Genomic DNA, 23,463 nt, shown 5'->3' on the forward strand with positions numbered 1-23,463 from the left:
GTTTTGTTCACGCATGTGAAAACAGCATAAAATAAGATTCTCAGTATTTACAAATTTAATATCGGTTCATAAAAATCTATCAAAATGGAGAATTTTTTTTTAACACAGTCCTAATAGGAATGCTAAGAGTTATTATTCATGAAGGCTGAATTTTTATAGAAATTATACTCAGTAAATATATACTAAATGTGTAAACTACTGAATAAGGTGTGGGATGAGCTGTTCACAGCTCCACACAAGAAATCTACTTTTGTGATATAAAATCTGCTTTTTTGAAATCATCAGTCAGAATTCACTTTTTCATCATTTGGGAGGCAATATGTTTTAGGGATATTATCCGGGTGCAGTCGTCGAACGACGCGCTTGTCTAGCGGCGGGACGAGCTCCTTCACGCATTGCATGCACGGGAAGAGACCGGTCTCGAGGAGAGACGGTATTTAACGGGAGGTATTTAACGGCGACGGTGACAAGGCTAATCACCCACTCCCGCCGGGAGCCTTTCACGGTGTGCCTTGCGTCATGCACGGGAGAGACCGGTCTCCCGAGGAGAGCGCTCATATTTACGGTGACAAGGCTAATCCCCTTCAGGTGCCTCGTCACACGCCGCCAGAGAATGCGGGGTGATGGTGACGATAAAGAGGAGGGCAGCCGACTCGTCACATTCCCCTGAAGTGCTACCTTCCTCAACCAGGCTCCAGCGGTCGGGTGGGCGGGGCAGGGATTCCTCTCCGGGCAACTCCCCTCTCGCACGGGACAGAGAAACCGGGAATTAGTCGGAATGCTCAACCAGCCACCGGGTAAATGACAGTAGCGAAGTCTCCGTTGTTCCTCCGTCCGGCATGGATACCATATATACGACAGACACAGTGGGCGTGGCGTCAGGCCTCGGAGAGGCTTTTTATATATATATATATATAAGTATATATATATATATATATATATATATAGGTCAGGTATGTTATATATATATATTTCATATACTGGGGCCTAATAAGACCTATATCTATGAATGCTACTTCATGCTACTTCATGCATCAAAAGAGTTTAGCTCCACAATGACATACCACATACATGTTTGACATGTGACTCATACATGTTTGTGCGCTAACAGGTGTGCCTCGTCGCACGCCATGAACTGTTCGCCGCCAGACTCTCCGATACTTTCACTTAGACCTTTATGGTTTTTATGTTTTATGTAGGCCTATTTTGCCATGATAGAAAGTCAGATAGATCATCTTTTCAATTTGTACAAATAAAACACATGAAATTTATACTGTTCTTTATTCAGTTTGCACATTTTGTTGTAAATTATTTCAGTAAGTATAAAAATATTGCTTGTTGTCCAATGTGATGTACAAAGACTGAAATTAAACAGTAAAAACATTAATATCAGATGAGTTTGGTTCAAATATTTTCATTGTTATAATGAGAAAAAGAGATTTTCTAAACCATGGATAGAAAAGGCCATATATGATGGGGTTTATGGTTGAGTTAATGTAGCCTAACCAGCCAAATGCGTCAAAGAGAACAAAAGGCGTGGAAAAGTTGATGTAGGGATCCATCAAAGAGTTAATAAAAAAGGGCAACCAGCAAATAATAAAAGCACCCACAACCACACCAAGAGTTTTTGCTGCTTTGCGTTCAGATCGCCGAGAACTTTTAAACACATTCTCATTTTCATGTTGATTTGCCTCACTGATTGCTCTAATGTGCTTTCTTGCAACTACAAATATTCTTGCATACAGGCCAATCATGACAGAACAAGGCAAGAAAAAAGTTAGTAATGTGTCTAAAACTGACCATAATGCATTGAAAAGCAAAGTACAACTTCCTATACAGTATATTGAATCTCTGTATTCTTCCATTCCTTTCACATTAGCTTTTGAGTACACTAAGCCATAAGAATATATTGCAGCCATGCCCCAACTTATCATCACCATGAACCATGCGACAGGTATGGTTATTCTTGTAGGATACTGGAGTGGATAACAAACAGCCTGATATCGATCTATTGCAATAAAAATTAGATGAAAAATAGACACTGATGTGAGAAACAGGTCAAAACTTGAGTGCAGCAAACAGAAGACATCTCCAAAATACCAGCATCCATCCACAGTACGGATCATATTGAAAGGCATGACCACCAATCCAAGCAGCAGATCCGCTAAAGCCAGAGACATCACCAAGATGTTCGTGGGAGTCTGGAGCTGTTTGAAGTGTGCAATGGAGATGATGACCACTGAATTTCCTAGAATGGTCACAGTCATTGCAGACACCAACAGGAGATACACCACAGTCTGAGCAGAAACATGATGTGTGTCTTTAAGGCAAGAGTTGTTCACGGCAGGAAAACAAAACTGATTGGGATCGTATTCTTGTGATGATAAATCCATCTTCCCAGTCTTGGGAAAACTGTTGTTTTATTTAATGTAGTCAGGCCCTTAAATATTCTTCTTGTTCTTTTCTGACCCTCCCACATCATCGCAGCGCAGCAAATTACAATCAAGCACTAGTCAAAAATGTCTTACTGCAGTCTTACGTTACATCATTTAACTATTCATTATTAATTATCTTATGAAAGTATAGTTTAATATAATTATTTAAACAATAATATAAATCAAAGCTATGCCAATTATCTTATGACAAAAATGAAAAATGCATTATTTAATAAAATTTAAATTACTGTCACTGAGATGACTAAGAATGATAGAAAAAAATCACAATTTCATTACAGGTGTGTAATCTGATTCAGTTCTGATGTCCATTTGATTGCAGGATATACAGGTACAGCAGTGTTTTTTTAAGGAAAAAACACACAAAACATGTTGTTCTAATACTAAAGTGTCCCTATTATCGATGATGAAAGGTTCATATTTTGGTTTTGGTAGTCCCCAAAATCAGTTTGACATGCATGCCAGGTCAAAAAGCACTTTCTTTTTCTCATAATATGTATTTATATTTACCTTATTTGCTCACTGACTCCTAGATGATTAGTTCAACAATTAATTTTTCCATGCTAATTCTATGGTGTTTGCTCAGTTTAATTTAAAGCAGTGTTTGTGAGCTTTTAGCATAGTTAAGACTGTACAATGATAAAACCAATTGACTAATACATTACGACACATGTAACTATAGAACAATGTCACCAGTATGTGCTTACGAGAAAAAAAAGAGCATGATAAATCACACTTTAGTAGTTTTTATTTGTGCTGAAAAAAGAGGACGCGGTAAAAGAGGAAGGTATAAGAGCTTGAAGTAAGGAGCTTTGTTTTAGCATCATGCCTTGTTGATTTCATGTCACATTTTGATTGGTTGGTCAGTGGATCATAGCATACTTTTTTTCTCTTGAACTGAAGCCTTTTTTCAGTCACGCAGAGTAACAGCACAGCCATTGGTTCATGCAGTGTATTAAAGATGAATCAATGGCTTGGCAGAGGTACTGCATGAACCTATGGCTGCAAAGCCTGCCAAAACCCATTAGAATGGGCAAGGCCATCTGGTTAATCTGACTGGAAGCCTGCTAGCTGTTGACACACCTTGCAGCAAATTTCTGAGCAAATTTCACACATTGTTTGAAATGTTGAGCCATTACTGCAGCAACCACCGAATTTGTGTTTCCTGCTTGGGGAAATCCAATGCCAAATCTGTGCTCAACAAGAAGTCTACATCCAGCATAATCAGCTTCCCTCTGCTGTTGCAAGTGACCTGGGGGCAGTGACGACAAGCTGCTAGATGAAAGCATGTCACTAAAAGACTCGGATGTGAGGAGCTGTTGGGCTCGTCTGCAAACCCGGTCCCCTGCCACTGTCCGAGTCCAGCCATGCTAAGCCTGGAATGGAGGCTGAATTACTAAAATGAGCTGGGGCTGGAGTGGTCTCCTCCAGAACATCCAAGCCATTCAGGACCTCGAAGATCTCTGAACGTGGCTACTCATCAGCAGGAATCTCCTAACTAAGATGACAACTCAGGTGATAAAGACATTCCACGGCCAGTGTAGTTCTCGATCTGAGGCATCTGAACTGTGCCCTCATAAAACGGCTGTTCAAAAGAATCTTGAGATTCGCCTTTGAGGGAGTGTCTTATCAATACATGGTCTTCCCACAGGTTGTCTCAAGTACCTTAATGACTGGCTCATTCTGGCTGATCCAGATGCAGAGTCTCTATCTCACAGAGCCCTGCTCCTCAGCCACCTAGAATGCCTGGAGCTCAGGGAGAACTGTGCCAAAAGTGTACTGTCCCCCAGCGAATGAGTTTCATTCATGGGAACAGTGTTCAACAGTGCCTCCTTCACAGTCGGCCTTTCGCCCCCTTAAATCATTTCAGAAGCTGCTGGGCTGGAAGTCTCCAGTGCTATTGCTGGGCCTGCTCTGTATGCATCTCCTTAGTATTGGCTATAACCACGAGTTTCATCCCATGCATGGCATCACAAACATCTGCTTATCAAGGCATCCAACACAGTTTGGAAAGTTCTGTGCAAGGGAAGACCTGGGCCAAATCTATTCTACCCCGTTAGGTAGTTAAAGGTCAAAATTTAGGAACAGCTGGTTCTGCTTTGTTGGCTGTACAAAGGGGCATCCGGTCATCAAGCAAAGATTTTCTAAGTTGGTGGTTGATGCTATTCTGCTAGCCTACTCTCCCTTGGGCCTACAATGCTGCATTGGAGTAAAGGTCCATTGAACTACAGGGGCGTGATCTAGTGGAGTGCCCATTGCAGAAATTTGTACAGTGGCCAGCTGGGTTTTGCCATCCACTTTCACACTAGTTAGGAGTCACAGAAATCATCACAATCAATTCATAAAGCCGATCTTTCATCTGAGACAGACAAAAATCACACAGTGTGTTTTGGGCTTAAAGAGTGTCAAAACATTTAAATTTGGTAATAAAAAAAAGAGGCTCCATGTCCCAAATAGCTAAAGTTTAGTACCGTTTTGTTCAACCATCAACTGAAAACAGCATTGATTGATTCTCTGGTCATAAAAATGTATTAAAATGGAGAAACTGGTTTCAACCCAGCCATAACAAGTATGCTAAAGGGATTGCTCATAAGGGCTTTTGTAGAAACTGGGTTGTGTCATAATAATAAACTACTGAATAAGTGTGCCTTAAGCTTCACACAAGAGTTCTCTTGTATGTGATTCAAAATCGTCATTTTTGAAATGTTTGGACCATCAATTCAGAATTCATTTTTTCATAATTTAAAATATTTTATGTTATTTTATTTGGCACAGTGTGCCAGAATTCCTTTATTTCTGTTCATGTTTTCCTCATAATGAATGAGGGGGCAGTTTTTAAACCTAGTAGGGCTTATATCTGTGCAAGTTATTTCATGCATTAAAATACTTTAGCTCCACAATGATATACCACAATAGATGTAACATAACACATGTTTTTGCTTGACATGTTCAGTTCCAACAAACTAATATTAACTGTTTTTCTTTGATTTCTTTTTTTTTTTGAGTTGACTATTTTGCCGGTATACAATGTCGGATAGTTTATCTTTTAATTTTGCACAGACAAAAAGACAAAAAAAAAACATGTTTTTTACATTTCATTGTAAATTAATTCACTATGTATAAAAATATTGACTGTTGTGATGTGATGCACAGAGACAAAATTAAATCAAACTGTGAAAATGTTGATATCAGAAGAGTTTGGTTCAAATATTCTCCTTGTTACAATAAGAGAAAGGGTTTTCCTAAACCATGGGTAGAAAAAGCCATATATGATGGGATTTATGGTTGAGTTAATGTAGCCTAACCAGACAAACACTTCAAAGAGGGCAAGTGGTGTGGAGAAGTTGATGTAAGGATCCATCACAGAGTTTATAAAAAATGGCAACCAACAAATAATAAAAGCACCCACAACCACACCAAGAGTTTTTGCTGCTTTGCGTTCAGATCGCTGAGAACTTTTAAACACATTCTCATTTTCATGCTGGTTTGCCTCACTGATTGTTCTTACATGTTTTTTTGCAACTACAAAAATCCTAACATACAGTCCAACCATGACAGAACAAGGAAAGAAAAAAGTTATTAACGTGTCTAAAACAGACCATAATTTACTGAAAAGCAGACTGCAATGTCCTATACAGTAAATTGATTCAACATATTCCTCTAGTCCTTTCACATTAGATTTTGAGTACAGAAGACCATATGAATAGACTGCTATCATAGCCCAACTTATCAGCACCATGACCCATGCAATGGGTATGGTTATTCTTGTAGGATATTGAAGAGGATAACAAATAGCCTGATGTCGATCTATAGCAATACAAACAAGATGCAAAATAGACACTGATGTGAGAAACAAGTCAAAAGTGGAGTGCAGCAAACAGAAGGCATCTCCAAAATACCAGCAGCCATCCACCGAACGAATCATACTGAAAGGCATGACCACCAATCCAAGCAGCAGATCCGCTAAAGCCAGGGACATCACCAAGATGTTAGTAGGAGTCTGAAGCTGTTTGAAGTGTGCAATGGAGATGATGACCACTGAATTTCCTAGAATGGTCACAATCATCGCAGACACCAACATGACATACAAGACAGTCTGAGCGTCATGATGTGTACCTTTAAGACAAGAGCTGTTCATTGCAGGAAAACACAACAAAGTGGGATCATATTCTTGTAATGATAAATCCATTTTGTCTGCTTCTTTGTCTCAGAAAACACAAACCTAGTCAATTCTGTTTCAGTTAGATTAGTTACGCCCTTAAATACACTTCATGCTATTTTCTGACCCTCCCACATCGTCACAGGGCTTAAAAATATACCCTTTAGAGAAAAGATACACAGCTATCACCAGGGGCAGTAACCTTTGAAATTAAACAAACGGCATATTTTGGTGTATATAATTGTATATATAATGGTGTATTAAAAGTAACTTTCCTGGTTATATAATTTAGTCTCATTAACTGATTAACAGCTTAATATTATTTACATTAGCCTACCTTTTGGTTGCTATTATATTCCAATATCATTATGCTTCAATTAGCTAGATATAGATATAGAGTTGTTGTTTTATTAAACAGCTCTCTGCTGTTTAATATTTATTAAAACATATAACTTGTAATAAAATTACAGGTTTGTTTAATATTTATGTTCTGTAAATGCATTGTCTGATGGTTTATTTGGCAACTTTTCAGTACACCACATTAAATATGACATTTAATATGTTAAAACTTTGAATGTTAAATTTAAATTAACACCTGACCACATGTGTAAATTTGCAAAAAAATCACAGAAGAGTACAAAAACACACCCGGCAAACAATTAGTATGATGTAAAAAATACTACAACAAACAAAACTGGTCATGGGTGTTTGGTGGTGAGATTTGTGTGAATAAACCAACTTTGACAATAACCAGTCATGTTGGCGACACTGAGGGTCCCCCAAATAAAATTTTGCTCAGGGCCCCAAAAAGGCTTGGGCCCACCCTGCATTATACTAACAGTAAGTAACTTTTTTAGTCAACTATCAGTCATTAGAGTATAACTTTGTTAATAACCTAATATCTCTTTATTTTGATGAGTCTACAACATACAATAAGAAATAATACAAAAAAGTATGTCAGCTTATTCTACTAACCCTAAACCTACCCTAACAGTCTGCTCTGACAGTTAGTAGACATGTAGTTGCAAATTTATGAGAATTAGTTGACATGTAGTTACCAAAGATACTTATAGTTAGAAGAATGTGTAAAGTGGACTATCAAAATAAAGTGCAACCCAATATACAAAACTATATTTAATTTTCTCCACTTTATCAAGGCAACATGGATAGTGGTGGGCAAATTTCTTAGAACAACTGGCGTATTTAAGAGGTCTCAACTGTTTTTTGGTTAAGTTGGCCATTACGGTACCTATAAAACAAACTATTGCTGGAACTCCTTGTGATGGAAGGAATCTGCTGGAACATTGAAAATGATGGACTGGCTCTCGCAAAAAAAGAACTGGAAAATAGATTTAACAGATCTAGTGTACATTCAAAGGAAATTAGTTTACTTTGAAAGTGTTGAAGTTCTCAGGAAATGTATTAATACTATGCCAGAGAGATGTGCTGCTGTAATTGGAACAGGTGGACATAATAAAAGTTACAAATGGATAAAAACAGTACGGCTTACCTTATCTGCTCAGATCAAACATCTGCTTATTTCGTCAACATTATGAAATGAAATCATGCTTTGGAGGCAAAAAAGGTCAGTATTTTTACATCTGTCAGGTGTTCTAATAAATTCAGCCACCACTGTATATGTAAACTGCGATATACATATTCAGTTTTGTAAGCTAATAAAAAACGGATCTGAACGTGCAAAGATGGCAGAAAGTAGATCATGTATTTTAAAGCACATACCACTTAGAGAAACAAAAACACAAAGGAACGACTTTTTCCTCTTAAAGACCTTCTTTGGCTGAATTACTTGAAATACTTGTATAAAATAATGTACAAAAATAATTTTACAATGTATAAAAACCCACTGAAGAAATATACCTAAGCATACCACTTTTGTACACTAAATATATAAAAAAGTATACATGTAAAAAATGTCAGAATCATCAAATCAGAATTCAAAATGAGTTTTGCATCATTTTCAACAATTTCACACTAGAATGTGCCAGTGGTCTGATTTTAGATCACTTTTTTGATTTTACTATTTTTTATTTAATGATTTGCAAAGATATCAATATGTGCAGCACATATAAAAATTGAAATCAAACACTGAAGACATTTACATCAGATGAGTTTGGTTCAAATATTTTCAATGTTATAATAAGATAAAGGGTTTTTCTGAACCATGGGTAGAAAAGGCCATATATGATGGGGTTTATGGTTGAGTTAATGTAGCCTAACCAGACAAACACATCAAAGAGAACAAGTGGGGTGGAAAAGTTGATGTAAGGGTCAACCAAAGAATTTATAAAAAATGGTAACCAGCAAATAATAAAAGCACCCACGACCACACCAAGAGTTTTTGCTGCTTTGCGTTCAGATCGTCGAGAACTTTTAAACATATTCTCATTTTCATGCTGACTTGCATCATTGAGTTTTCTAGCATGCTGTTTTGCAATCACAAAAATTCTTGCATACAGGCCAATCATGACAGAACAAGGCAAGAGAAAAGCTATTAATGTGTCTATAGCTCCCCACAATGCATTGAAAAGCAAATTGCAGTTTCCCATACAGTATATTGATTCAATATAGTCCTCCAGTCCTTCCACATTAGCTTTTGAGTACACTAAACCATAGGAATATAATGCAGCCACGCTCCAACTTATCATCACCATGACCCATGCGACAGGTATGGTTATTCTTGTAGGATACTGGAGTGGATAACAAACAGCCTGATATCGATCAATTGCAATAAAAATTAGATGAAAAATGGACACTGATGTGAGAAACAAGTCAAAAGTGGAGTGCAGCAAACAGAAGAACTCTCCAAAATACCAGCAGCCATCCACAGTACGGATCATACTGAAAGGCATGACCACCAATCCAAGCAGCAGATCCGCTAAAGCCAGGGACATCACCAAGATGTTCGTGGGAGTCTGGAGCTGTTTGAAGTGTGCAATGGAGATGATGACCACTGAATTTCCTAGAATGGTCACAATCATTGCAGACACCAACAGGAGATACACCACAGTCTGAGCAGAAACATGATGTGTGTCTTTAAGACAAGAGTTGTTCACTGAAGGAAAACAAAACTGAGCAAGATCATAATCTTGTGTTAAAATATCCATCCTCTAGTAAAACACAAAAACCTATAAAATTCTATGTGGACTACTGGTGTGTTAAGAGTGAATGAAGACTCCCTTAAATACACTTCATTGGCTTCTCTGACCCTCCCAAGTGATGAGGCAGCAAATAATATCCAAGCACTTAAAATATACACTTCAGTCTTATGGGTGGGAGTTTAGAGTTGGTAAGTTTTTTGGGGTTTTTGAAAGAAGTATATTCTGCTCGCCTAGGTTGCACGATAGTAAAATAATACGAACATATTATTATAATTTAAAATAACTGTTTTACTGCTTGAATATGTTGTAAAATGTATGTTTTTCATAATATTTATTTTTTATATTTGATATTTTATTTGCTTGATTAATAAAAGAAGAGGTTGCAGTTGCTGAACCACTTAATTATGACCCTTAAAAATACAAGTGCAAGATTTTTCAAAGTAATAGTTCAACCAAAAGTGAACATTATGCCATAATCTACTCTTCCCGAGCCATCTATATGACTTTTTTCTTTCAGACAAACACAGTTGGAGTTTTTTTTTATTTATCCTGGATCTTTTAAGCTGGGTAAAGCTAGTGGATAGCTGCCTTTATTTTGAGGCAATATTCATGAATACCGCAACGAAAAAAAATAACCTATAAACCTCCAGGGGTTTATCACATATCCTCTGAAGCAGATCAATGGGTTTTTGGCAAAAAAATGTGTAAGTCAAATTACTGACTTCTTACAATACGTTTGAGAGAGAGGCGAGATTCGGCTTCTTGGCTGACCTCTGATGTAAGCTGATGTAAGTCAAAGGTCAGCCAAGAAGCCGGAACTCGACTGTGTTTGTCTGAAAAAAGAAAGACATATACACCTCGGCCGTGAGTAAATTATGGAGTTGTTTTCATTTTTTGCTAAACTATTCCTTTAAGATGATTTACAGTCTCATAATGCATTGCAATAATCTCTGTAAAAAATTAAATCTACCCAGCATGTAATTAATCCATTCTGGATGAAGTGAGATAAATGTTCATTAAAGTTTATTCAACAACTGAAAATAATCAATAAGCATAAATGCTTTAAAACATATGCTAGGCCTAAATATTGCCTTGCTTATCATGTCACTTAATTATATCTGCATATTTTATATTTCATTACATACAAAAACACAACATTTACACCATATAAATACTTATAAGCCATTATTTATTATTTTTCAATAAATTGTTATTATATGTATATGTAATTATTTAATAAATTATTATTATAATTTTTTTTATATTTTTATTTTTCTTGTTTTAATGATGTTCCTTTAATGATAGTCCTTATTACTCTGTATTATATAATTAGAACAATAAGAATGATGCAAGTCCAGACGCTCTGAGGTGAATGTTTTCACTCCTGTAGGGAGCAATCAGAGCCAAGTGTGATTGTTTTGGAATTTAATGAGGACGGGTGTGAATGTGCTGATAAACAGCAATCTTGTTTATTGCGTTTAATAAGTCCCTCAGCTTGCAAGCATTTTTAGATGAAGGAGACAAAAAACTAACCACCAGTTATTTCCACAACAGGATTTCTCTAGAGTCAGAAATTACACAGGTATGATGTCACAGTTTCACCGGAGAAATCAAGAATAAAAACATTTGATTATGATTTTAAGCATGAAATATTTATGTTATGTAAATTTTAATGACATGAAACACATTAACTGAATAAATGTATTATTTTATACACAATAACATTTTCGAAGACAACCATTAGCAACCATTCCATTCCTTCAAAGGCAAAGGCTTGTACTTCAAAAATGATCTATGAATTAAATGTTTGGTAAATGAGTGGGGCAGCTTCTTTATCAACACCATAAAAGCATGAAAAAAGATCCCATTATGTTCCCATGTTACATGTTCATATATACTGAACATTTAATAGTATACATGTATATGTGAGTAATTTGTAGGTGTATATGTTTTATGTATGTATTGATAAAGAAAAATCCTAAATCCCACACAGCGCCTCATAACTCTCAGTAACATCTATTTTCAATAGTTCCTAAAATAAAATTAGGGTTAATTATGATGGGTTTTCTTTTTACATTTATATCTTTTTATTTATATTTTACACACACACACACACACACACACACACACGTATGGGTCTGCGATGATAAAGTAAAACAATAAAACATACACATGAAGTACATTTAAGATAACCAAATACAAGTAATAAATAAGTAATACATGTATGATTAAATCAATATAAGCAGATAATTTTAATTTATATAAAATATTCAGGAACATAAAAGCACCAAGATGAAGAAAAAAATATATGTTTGACAAATTGCATTCATTAATTTATACAACTCGGGATCAAAATAGAGGGAAATCTCATGGGAAAAGCTTTTTTGTTGTTGAAAGACAGTCGTGATGCAATACAGGAGGGGTAAAAATACAATAAGTACTTTCTGCACGTTGGCTATTTTGTAGACAGGTAAGGTCTGTCATGAATGTCTAATGAAATTTGTGTTTAAGATGCAGTGCTAATAATGTTCTTGTGATGTTATGGCTATGAAGTCTACTATTAGATTGCATTATCAGTGCATTATTTGCTAATAAATAAATATGTGTTTTTAACAGATCATGTCCAGCTGGTGATGGACCTAAACAATTCAACTCAAACTAGGATTGACCGTGGACCTGCTCTCTGTTTTGAGTCGTCCAACAACTCATGTGAAAGATTTGTCTACCCATCAGAGATTCAGATTTTGCTTTATTCATTCTTCAGTGGCATTGCGCTAACCACAGTATGTGGAAACCTGCTGGTCATCCTCTCCATCATTCATTTCAAGCAGCTGCACACGCCAGCAAACTACCTAATCCTGTCTCTGGCCGTGGCCGATCTGCTCATCGGAGGTTTTGTGATGCCTCCCAGCATGCTGCGCTCTGTTGAGACGTGCTGGTACTTGGGAGACGTGTTCTGTAAAATACACAGCAGTGTTGATATTATGTTATGCATCACATCTCTTTTGCACATATCTTTTATCTCAATTGATCGCTATTATGCCGTATGTCACCCGCTTCATTACCGGAATAAAATCACTCCTCCCGTTTGCCTCATTATGATTTCCCTAAGCTGGGGTCTAGCTGCGTTTGTTGGATTTGCTATGGTGTTTCTACAACTCAACATTCTGGGTGATGAGGAGTTTTATTTCAATAATATAGCCTGCAAAGGCGCCTGTATCATCTTTCAAACCGCAGCAGCCAGCACCATTTCCTCATTTCTTGCTTTCGGTCTTCCCGCAATAATTGCTGTCAGCATTTATCTCAAAATTCTCCTTGTTGCACGAAAACAATCAAAATCTATACAGCATTTAGTCCACGTGGGCAAAAATAACTGTGCTTCCATAAACAAAACTGAGGGGAAGGCCACAAAAACGCTTGCTATCATCATGGGGGTATTTTTTGTAAGCGTCTCACCCTTTTTCTTCTGTAATCTAGTAGACCCTTTTCTAAATTACACAGTACCACCGGCCATATTTGATGCTTTTTTGTGGATTGGATATTTTAATTCTCTGTGTAACCCTTTTGTGTATGCATTCTTTTATAGATGGTTTAGAAAAGCTCTGAGAATCATCATTTTAGCCAAAATATTTCAAGTAAATTCTTCACAACTTGACATAATGGAAAGACGTGATTAGGAATGACTGTTTCTTAAATGATATATAAATGTAAATAAATAGAAATGTCTATGTAGCTACAATTACACCTTGCACAATAAATATGATGCCAAATAAACAGATCACACTTGCATTATTTATACTGAGACACTGCAGAATACATTTAAACTACATAATATTTTATAATATGAACTAATGTCAAAGTCTATATACCATATGTCAACCAGATTACACTAACATTAAGTCTTTTTAATAATGACCTTGATTGAATCCCAAATGTTTTCACTACAGCTCTGAAATTTATTATTATTAAGAATTATACGAAGCATAATTTTTCATACGCACTAAAATAATTTCTATTAGAACAGATCTCTGTCATTCACTCCTGACTAGAATTATGCTAGTACTTCAGAAGAAATCAGAAATGCCCTGTCCTGCTTTATTTTTATTTTAAATACTTTGCATTTTTTAAATCAACTTTGTTAGACCTTATAACAGATGACATCATTTGATTTGTGGTGATTCTAGTTAAGTGATAAAAAGCAGTAGAAAATGTTGTACAAAATATTTATACTCATCTGTGCACCAATAAACTGAAATCTTTTTCCAAATGATGAATTTTTAATTATTATAAATATTTAACTTATGCAGAGTTAAATATTAACTCCGCATGACTATCTGGGGTAGCGCTAATTTGCCTCCAATTTCAGCCATTTGCCAGCGATTTCACAAAATCTTTTGGCAAGTGAAAATCGTGACTATAAGCATGTAGCGAGAACTTGACATTAGATCGGAAATGTTTCCCTGATCTCTCACGAGACCTCTTCAAACAGGCTTGTTTGTCAGCAGTTTCTTTCCACCAACTGCGCTGATCTAAAGCATGATGGGAAACAGCTGACTGGCGACACAGCTTCATGCTTATTGGTTCAGATAACCATGATGCTGGGTTCTTATCTAAAATGTTTTTTTTTTAATTTTTTTATCTGATTTCATGCGATTATGTATTTAAATTATGCATGCATATTTCCAAACACTATGACAGTGCAATCTTTGTGCAAGATATGTCATGGCTGTAATATGTTCTACAAAAAAAATAAAATACACATTTGTATTAAAGATGATAAATATGCATTTTGTATAGAATTAAATAGCATGCACTTTGTCTTGTTTGTGTAAGCGAATTAGCTTGAACAGGAATTATAAACCTAAGACACAAACTAACTAACACAAACACACTCAGCCTGAATCTGGAGATTTGTACTTGTGTTACCTTTGTGTTAAGGGATTCCCTTGTTGGCATTGTTGCCTCGAGGTTAAACTATTGTGATACTTTATTTGGTGGTTGTTCTGCACACTTGATAAACTTTAGCTGGTCCAAAACGCAGCAGCTAAAGTTCCTAACAGAACCAAGTAGTATGACCATATTAGCCTGATTCTGTCAACACTGCACTGGCTCTCTATCAAACAAAGTCCTGAATGGTTTAGCTCCTCAATATTTGAGCAAGCTCTTATCACATTATAGTCCTGCACGTCTGCAGCATTCTCTAAACCCTGGCCATTTGATAATACCCAGAATATCAAAATTGACTGAGGGTGGCAGATCTGTTACCTATTTACCACCTAGACTATGGAACAATCTCCCTAACACCGTTTGGGAGGCAAACACACTCTGTCAGTTTAAATCTAGATTAAACACCCATGTCTTTAATCTTCATCAGAGACCAGAACAGCTAAATGAGCACCATGGACAAATCACTGTAACCGGATACACACAATAAGACCTTTACACAATCTGACATAGCTGCAATTAAAAATTAACTGGAAATTAAGTGCTTCTCCTCTCTTCCCCAAGCGAGGCTAAGCGCATCTCAAACAAGCCTATTTATTTTAACATATGATGCATGATGGGATACACCAAGCCTTTAGGTTGTGTTCCATTCTACTGTTAGACTTGTGGATTTCCCTAAGCACTTCCCCTTGGGGGAATCCCCACTGCCACTTTGAAGTACGTTCCACTTAGTGGACAAGGGAAGTTTGTATGGACATACACTCAAACTAACTAACTAACTAATATATAAATAATATATATATATATATATATATATATATATATATATATATATATATATATATATATATATATATATATATATATATATATATATATATAGTGTAACGGGGTGAAGAATCAATCAACAAGGAGAACTCAGTGAAAAGTCCCCAAAGGGTGTGCCTTTGGTAGAGCCCTTGTTGAGCAGCAGCTGTGACTGATCAGCTTCTGATGGGTACGGCCAGGAGCTCCTTGTGACTTACCAGGGCAATGCTGATGATCCATCAGGACGCCTGTCACTCTCCCCTGGCCATCCACTTGACGGGTTGGCAGTAAGTCCAGCCCTCCGGAGCTCCAAGAGCACCCTCTGCAGATGCTCATGATGATCTTCCCATGCCTCAGAGTGAAATTAACACATCATCCAAGTAGGACGCGGCATATGCTTTGTCGGAGAATAATGTCCATCATGTGCTGGAACATAGCTGGTGCCCCATGTAGGCCAAAAGGGAAGGGTCCGGTACTGCCAGTGTCCTGAGGGGGTAGAAAACACAGTTTTAGGTTTTACAGATTCAGATAAGGGCACATGCCAATACCCTTTTGTGAAGTCCAGGATTGAGATGTACCGGGCCCTTCCCAGCCAATCCAGCAACTCCTCCACTCGGGGCATGGGATCCCCATCGAATTCAGAGATTCCGTTGAGACGTCTATAGTCATTACAGAAGCAGAGGGGGCCTTCCGGTTTGTGGACCATCACGATTGGGCTGGACCATGGGCTGCGTGATGGCTCGATTATCCCCAACCTCAGCATCTGCTGGATCTCGATAGCCTGCCAACGAGCCTCTGGGACGCAGTAGGGATGGTGCCGCATGATGACTCCAGGTGCCGTCTTGATGTCATGTTCAATGATGTTGGTCCGCCCGGGGTGAGGGGAGAACACAACAGAGAACTGACCAATCAGGTGCTGGAGCTCCCTCTTCTGGGCAGCCGAGAGATGGGGGTTTACGTCTACAACCACAGGATCGGTGGAAGCAAGAGTGGCAACCTGGTCCCCGTTCCGTACACATCTCTTCAGTAAATTAATGTGGTAGAGCTGTTTTGTACGTTGTCGTTTGGGCTGGTGTAGGCAGTACGTAACTGGTCCATTTCGCTCCACCACCATGTACGGGCCCTGCCAGGTGGCCAGGAATTTGTAGGCTGCTGTGGGAATGAGGACCATGACTCTGTCCCCGTGCTGAAATTCCTGTGGTTGGGCTGCCCTGTCGTAGTGGCATTTTTGGGCCTGTTGTGCCTTGATGAGGTGTTCCCAGACTAATGGCATGGCCCGGTCGATCTTCACCCTCATTTCCTTGACGTCCTCAACGACGGTTTGATGAGCTGCCGGCTTCTGTTCCCAAGCCTCCTTGGTGACATCCAGGAGGCTGTGAGGCTGCCGACCAAAAAGTAGTTTGAACGACGTGTAGCCAGTTCTTCTTGAATGCCGAAGAGGATGTATGGCAGCATGAAGTCCCAGTCCCTTCGATCCTCCGCCACTACCAGTTGGAGCATCCGTTTCAAGGTCTGGCTGAATCTTTTGGCGAGGCCATTTGTCTAGGGATGGTACATGGTGGTCCTCAACTGCTTCACCCATAGCAGCCAGCAGAGGTCAGCCATTAGCTGGGACATGAAGGGGATACCCTGATCGGTCAGTGTTGGGTCTGGATGCCTCTTTAAGGTTCTTTACCTCCCCGAAGACAACTCAATAATAGACACGAGAATTTGTTCTGAATGTTTAACTTGCAAGTGACATCGCTTCAGTTGCAAGGGAAGTAAATTGTTTCCAGCTCTCTTCAGTTTGCTTCTGAAATGCAGCCCCTCACACATCTTTATTTGTACATAAAGAAAGAGAAACACCCATAGAAAGATTACAATAGGGAACATTCGTTTCTGTGTGTGTGTGATCCTGATTAAATGTCAGTTAGATGGAATCTGCATGTGTGCGAGCTCAGCAAGGTGGAAGCTGCAAACAGCTTCCTGTTCTTTATGGGTGAGGCACCAAACTCTTTACACACACTCACACACAGAAATCCTCCAAAACAACATTGATATATTAGACAATAATGTCAATAAAAGTATGAAACAAGAATAGTAGTTCCAACAGTCAGTATCTCGGTTGGGATGCTGATGTGGCTGAAGAGCAGTAATAACTCCCGTGCGATGGCTTTGGCAGCTGCTTTTCGTACTCATAGTCCACTATCACCAGCATGTGTTCATGTCCCCGGGCAGACTTCTGCAATGGCCCCATAAGGTCCATCCCGAAGCGGGAAGGCAACTCGATGATAGGCACTGGATTGAGTGGACTAGGGGGGAGGCTTCCTGGGTAATGTAAGTGGTAGGTGGGACATACCTGGCAGAACCGCTTCTCGGATCCATTGTTGCGTGTTGGCGGCGCCTAAGTGCCTGGCCATGGGAAGGGAGTGAGGCAGTTCTAAAATCTTATTATAAATCTTGGCACCAACAAGAGTCTTTCCTCCCCCCTCCATTGGGTGACTCAGGACAGCAGGCCATTTTTCACAAAATGAGGATGGGGCTCAGGTTGTACGTCTTTCCCCTCAATGACGCGCACATGGGGCCAGCATTGTTTGAGCCAGTTGTCCACTTTTTGAGATGTCTGGGATCACACCAGGCTCAGAGCGCTTCCAGGGGCATGAAAAGGCTTGCCGTTGATCTGAACAGTCCCCAGAGGGTGGATTTATTGACATAAGGTTAACAAACAAGTGAAATGGTCTAAACAGTATCCCGTTGCTCGTGGTGCAGTGTCTCTGTGGGACGGGCTGAGGTGAGTCAAGCAGATCGGTCACACGCTGCTGTCTGCCAGAAAAAAGAAGAGAGAGAGATGTTAGCTGCATTCAGAACCAGAGGCATTGCTCAGCTGCTAGTCTCTTCTGTGTCGCTTTTGTTGAGCCCTTGATGAGCAGCAGCTGTGGCCGATCAGTTTCTGATGGGTACGGCCAGGTGCTCCTCGTGAGTTACCAGGGTGACTGATAATGATAGGGTAATGACCAGGGTAATGATCCTTCAGGACACCCATCACACTATATATATTTGACATAATAGCACCATAACGTAGCATAATGTAGCATAACAAAGCTTCTCAGGCTTTTCAACACTGTGTATGTTGTAGTCTTCTGGTGCAAATGTTTATTGCTTTAGAATAATAATAATAATAATAATAATAATAATAATAATAATAATAATAATAATAATAATTGTTTGTTTTAATGTTGTTTTGAGTGCACTAAGATACCATTTTTTTACCATGGTAAAAAAGTCATCCAATCAGTGTCAGTACTTCCTCAGAGGGATACATCTGGGAGTTTGCGTTACTATAAAACTAGGCTGATGAGTGACTTTGCAACTTGAAAAAAGAGGTAAGGTGATTGAGTTATGCTACTGAACTGAACACTGAACCAAATTAAAATAAGGAAATGTATGGTTTTCATTATGTAACTGAAATGTACAGTTTGTAATTTCTTATTTGTTTGTTCTTTGCTATTAATAACATGTTTGAAATGATTGTATTATTCAATTGTAATTTGTGAGAATTATAGCTTTTAGAAACATTAAGAACCTATAAAGTCATTATGATTAATGATAAGAGTAAAATGTATGTATACTTAGTACGCTTGTTTGCAAGGGTCAGCGGCTAATATTTTTCTTTTTTACAGAACAGTGAACCTTAATTGTGTAAATGGATGCCCCAGTCAACATCAGCCAAATTGAAATCTGGGAAAAACAATTTCTCTGTTATGAGTTTAGTAACAGGTCTTGTCAGAGATTTATCTATCCTTTGGAAACCCGAATATTACTCTACATCCTTTTCAGCATCTCATCAATTGTCACAATCCTAGGAAACCTGCTTGTGATCATAACGGTCATTCATTTCAAGCAGCTTCACACACCAACTAACTACCTAATCCTGTCTCTGGCCGTGGCCGATCTGCTTGTCGGAGGAGTTGTGATGCCGCCCAGCATGCTGCGCTCCATCGAGACGTGCTGGTATCTGGGAGATTTGTTCTGTAAAATACACAGCAGTCTTGATGTGACATTGTGCACCGCATCGATTTTAAACCTCTGTATCATTTCTCTGGACAGATACTATGCCATATGTCACCCCTTTCAATATCACAGTAAAATGACATCTCTTGCTACACTAGTTATGATTATTATCTGCTGGACTGTTTCAGCTGCTCTGGGGTTTGGCATGATCTTCATGGAGCTTAATATCATTGGAGTTGAGAATTTTTTTTATGATAACATTGACTGTGATGGAGGCTGCTTTGTGTTTCAGAGTAAAGCTGGAGCTACAGTATTTTCACTGATCTGTTTTTATGTTCCTGCTTTTGTCATGCTCTGTGTGTATCTTAAGATCTTACACGCAGCTCAACTGCAGGTTCAGGCCATTCAGAGTGTGAATTCTGAGTTAAAAAAAGAGGGAAAAGCTACCAAGACTTTAGCCATCATCATGGGGGTGTTTCTGACCTTCTGGATTCCTTTTTTTCTTTGTAATATTATTGATCCCTTCATTGGTTACTCTGTACCACCACTGCTGTTTGATTTGTTCCTATGGGTTGGATATTATAATTCCACCTGTAATCCCATAGTGTACGCCTTCTTTTACAGCTGGTTCAGACATGCTTTCAGAGTCATTTTATCCAAAAGAGTATTTCAGACAAATTCTTCAAGAACAATACTACTGTAATAAGGAAAAACATCATTTGCAAATACATTTCATTTTCTGATTGGTACAATATTGTATTTTTTTAAATATTACATTTTTTTTGTAATTTTATAAATTGAACCTTCATGCTCAAAAAAGTGCAAAACAAATCTTCATTTAAATAATTGTTTGTGCCTGCATATATGAGTGCTGTATGTTCAGGGCTCCTCTGAGTCTACCAGTGTTAATCATTGCCCCTCCCATGGATTCTCATTAATTAAATAATAATGAAAAAAAAATGTAAATCAGTAAAAACTACATTTTTCATTCATGCAATTTCTTTGCCACCAGTTCCACATGGCTGAACTGCCAGATACACATTTCAGAATATCATTAAAATATCACTTGTACAAGAATATCACTACCTAAAACTGATTTGCACTAAAAATGGCAAGTCATCCCATAAAAGGAGTGTTGTTAATTTTTTTCCATTTATCTCTAAACAAAATATTATTTCATGTGATGATTGCATATTTTTATAAAAAATATTTTTAAATAAGAAATTTAAAGGCATACAGCCTATGCATAAAGTATAACTAGTTGTTGAAAATATATCAAAATTTTTGTAAACAAAGTAATAATTAATAAGCATTTAAAACAAAATACAGTACAATAACATTTGAATATTATATGCTGATTTTGGACAAGAGGCTGAAATTTATTGAACGTAGTATATTCAGAGCGAAAAATGATTCAAGATTGGGTGTCAGCACTGCATGTTATCTTGCTTATTGTGCCTAAGAGCATGATCTGTTCCCTATTATACTAACAAGAAACTACACACCACAAGTCTAACCACGCAAAGTTTCATTGTCCATTTAGTCTTAAATTTAGCAGTTAACCATGTCATGTAATGATCTAAACACGTTGTTGTGACACACATGAAGTGTTGATGTTAAAAAAAGCTCTAATTTAGAATTATCATTTACACATTTCACTAAATAACTGACAAGCAATGAGGTGGAAATGAGGTGGAAATATGACAGTTTCGCAGATTAATAAAATTATTTTGTGGGTCAGATTAAATAAGAAAGTGGGCCAGTTTTGGCACTCAGTCTTGTTTTTAGCTAGCTTGCTTTGTACATATTTTACATTTAGACTAATTCTAATGAATTTTATGACTTCACTCAAATTTATATGATTTTTGCTAAATCGTACACATTTTAACCCTGCCCTAAACCTTACCCGTCACTGGGGTTTTAGACAAATCATACAAAATCTTATGATTGAGGTCATATGAATTCGCACTAATTAGCCACAAATTTGCCAACTCGTAAAATACATACAAATTGGTTGTGAGACTCAGTGTTGTTTTAGCACTGTTGTAAACTGTTGAGATTTCCTTGGAAACGCAAATGCGTGTGATTTGACAGGAGGGAGATTGTTATGAAACTCTTGAGCTATAAATGTGAGCTCTCTGTGATACACGAGACAGCCTTGGTTCACTGTGGAAGGAAAGGTAAGAACACAGAAGAGAGATTTCCATGTATGTAAATGGACATGTCTGAATATCATACATAGGTTTAATATAGGTATAAATATTATAAACTGTCTTGACTGGATTATTCTAATTTCAGTGCAAATTGAATCTCTATTTGGTAATTCAATTTTTATTTATTTATTTTTTTTTAGCATGGTTTTCTTGGATTTATGCATAGCATGGCTGTGCATAGATTATACTCTTATATGCAATGCTTGAAAACATTAGAACTTGTGCTCTTTTAAGATTTTATCATGTAACGTCAACATGTTTTAAATTCAGTCTCTTGTTTTAAACAGGAAAGCTCCAGAATTGTGTAAATGGATGGCCAAATCAACATCAGCCAATTTGCAATCTCGGAAAAGCCTTTTCTCTGTTATGAGTTTAGTAACATGTCTTGTCAGAAGATTGTGTATCCTTTGGAAAGCCGAATATTGCTCTACATCCTTTGCAGCATCTCTTCAGTTGTCACGGTTACAGGAAACCTGCTTGTGATCATAACGGTTATTCACTTCAAGCAGCTTCACACACCGACTAACTACCTCATCCTGTCTCTGGCCGTGGCCGATCTGCTTGTCGGAGGAGTTGTGATGCCGCCCAGCATGCTGCGCTCCATCGAGACGTGCTGGTATCTGGGAGATTTGTTCTGTAAAATACACAGCAGTCTTGATATAACATTGTGCACTACATCAATTTTAAATCTTTGTATCATTTCTCTGGACAGATACTATGCCATATGTCACCCCTTTCAATATCACAGTAAAATGACATCTCTTGCTACACTAGTTATGATTATTATCTGCTGGACTGTTTCAGCTGCTCTGGGGTTTGGCACAATTTTCATGGAGCTTAACATTATAGGTGCTCAAGATTTTTACTATGAATACATCAAATGTGACGGACGTTGCACACTGTTTCAGAGCAAAGAGGCAGCTACTGTAATGTCACTGGCCTGTTTTTATGTTCCTGCTTTTGTCATGCTCTGTGTGTATCTTAAGATCTTACACGCAGCTCAACGACAGGTTCAGGCCATTCAGAGTGTGAATTCTGAATTTAAAAAAGAGGGAAAAGCTACTAAGACATTAGCCATCGTCATTGGGGTGTTTCTGATCTTCTGGATTCCTTTTTTTCTTTGCAATGTTATTGATCCCTTCATTGGTTACTCTGTACCACCACTGCTGTTTGACTTGTTCTATTGGGTCGGATATTATAATTCCACCTGCAATCCCATAGTGTACGCCTTCTTTTACAGCTGGTTCAGACATGCATTTAAAATTATACTATCAAAAGCAATTTTTCAAACAAATTCTTCCAAAACAGTACTGATGTAATAATAAAATGGCAAATTCTTATACTTGATATTACTAATATTCAGTTGGCACATATTGCAGTTTATCTATTTTAGTATGTGATTTCCTAAGTGCATCTTCATATTCAAAGAAGTGCAAAATAATTCCATCCTTTAAGATTTCTGTGATATACATGCCATGTTGTTTTCTGAGTCCAGTCCACCAGATTTTTGTTTAAAAGTGTAAAAACTACATGTTAAGTGCTAGAAGATCTTCAAATCACATTAAACAATAACATTTTTCAAAGTCCCAAAAAATAAATTAAAAATAATTTTTTGTACATGTCATTGTTGTTGTGCTTTTTATTAATTCATGACAACACAGCTGAATTGCCAAGAGCATATTTCAGGAGATCCAAACAATTTTCAGTGGATTAAGGTGTACAACACACTTTTAATAACGTATTCTTAATATACAGACACCTACCACTTTCATGTTAGC

The 23,463-nt window shown here is 37.7% G+C and overlaps 6 protein-coding genes across 6 annotated transcripts; 3 read left to right on the forward strand and 3 right to left on the reverse strand.

Annotated features, from left to right (window-relative positions):
- Window positions 1-1,367: 1,367 nt before the first annotated feature.
- Window positions 1,368-2,393, reverse strand: LOC122325436 (trace amine-associated receptor 13c). Its single transcript, XM_043220485.1, has one exon. It carries the CDS (start codon window positions 2,391-2,393, stop codon window positions 1,368-1,370), a length of 1,026 nt encoding a protein of 341 aa, XP_043076420.1.
- A 3,226-nt stretch (window positions 2,394-5,619) lies between these two features.
- Window positions 5,620-6,642, reverse strand: taar13a (trace amine associated receptor 13a). The gene has a single exon (XM_043220499.1). It carries the CDS (start codon window positions 6,640-6,642, stop codon window positions 5,620-5,622), a length of 1,023 nt encoding a protein of 340 aa, XP_043076434.1.
- Window positions 6,643-8,711: 2,069 nt separating this feature from the next.
- On the reverse strand, window positions 8,712-9,737 carry LOC122325446 (trace amine-associated receptor 13c-like). The gene has a single exon (XM_043220496.1). It carries the CDS (start codon window positions 9,735-9,737, stop codon window positions 8,712-8,714), a length of 1,026 nt encoding a protein of 341 aa, XP_043076431.1.
- Window positions 9,738-12,364: 2,627 nt separating this feature from the next.
- taar10 (trace amine-associated receptor 10) lies at window positions 12,365-13,408 on the forward strand. Its single transcript, XM_043220545.1, has 2 exons — window positions 12,365-12,689; window positions 12,762-13,408. The coding sequence occupies exons 1-2, from the start codon at window positions 12,365-12,367 to the stop codon at window positions 13,406-13,408; spliced, it is 972 nt and encodes a 323-aa protein (XP_043076480.1).
- A 5,756-nt stretch (window positions 13,409-19,164) lies between these two features.
- taar10a (trace amine-associated receptor 10a) lies at window positions 19,165-20,175 on the forward strand. Its single transcript, XM_043220154.1, has one exon. It carries the CDS (start codon window positions 19,165-19,167, stop codon window positions 20,173-20,175), a length of 1,011 nt encoding a protein of 336 aa, XP_043076089.1.
- Window positions 20,176-21,985: 1,810 nt separating this feature from the next.
- LOC122325159 (trace amine-associated receptor 1-like) lies at window positions 21,986-23,042 on the forward strand. The gene has a single exon (XM_043220075.1). The coding sequence runs from the start codon at window positions 21,994-21,996 to the stop codon at window positions 23,002-23,004; it is 1,011 nt and encodes a 336-aa protein (XP_043076010.1). The 5' UTR covers window positions 21,986-21,993; the 3' UTR covers window positions 23,005-23,042.
- Window positions 23,043-23,463: the final 421 nt, after the last annotated feature.

Source organism: Puntigrus tetrazona, chromosome 20, assembly GCF_018831695.1.
Source record: "Puntigrus tetrazona isolate hp1 chromosome 20, ASM1883169v1, whole genome shotgun sequence".
Classification (NCBI taxonomy): domain Eukaryota; kingdom Metazoa; phylum Chordata; class Actinopteri; order Cypriniformes; family Cyprinidae; genus Puntigrus; species Puntigrus tetrazona.

What these genes read in the sequence shown, in the direction of transcription:
- LOC122325446 (XM_043220496.1), bottom strand. Translation starts at nt 9,737, where the DNA reads ATGGATATTTTAACACAAGATTATGATCTTGCTCAGTTTTGTTTTCCT.
- taar10 (XM_043220545.1), top strand. Translation starts at nt 12,365, where the DNA reads ATGGACCTAAACAATTCAACTCAAACTAGGATTGACCGTGGACCTGCT. An exon ending in GTACTTGGGAGACGTGTTCT is followed by an intron (nt 12,690 to 12,761) that starts GTAAAATACACA and finishes TTATCTCAATTG; the next exon opens with ATCGCTATTATGCCGTATGT.
- LOC122325159 (XM_043220075.1), top strand. Translation starts at nt 21,994, where the DNA reads ATGGATGGCCAAATCAACATCAGCCAATTTGCAATCTCGGAAAAGCCT.
- taar10a (XM_043220154.1), top strand. Translation starts at nt 19,165, where the DNA reads ATGGATGCCCCAGTCAACATCAGCCAAATTGAAATCTGGGAAAAACAA.
- LOC122325436 (XM_043220485.1), bottom strand. Translation starts at nt 2,393, where the DNA reads ATGGATTTATCATCACAAGAATACGATCCCAATCAGTTTTGTTTTCCT.
- taar13a (XM_043220499.1), bottom strand. Translation starts at nt 6,642, where the DNA reads ATGGATTTATCATTACAAGAATATGATCCCACTTTGTTGTGTTTTCCT.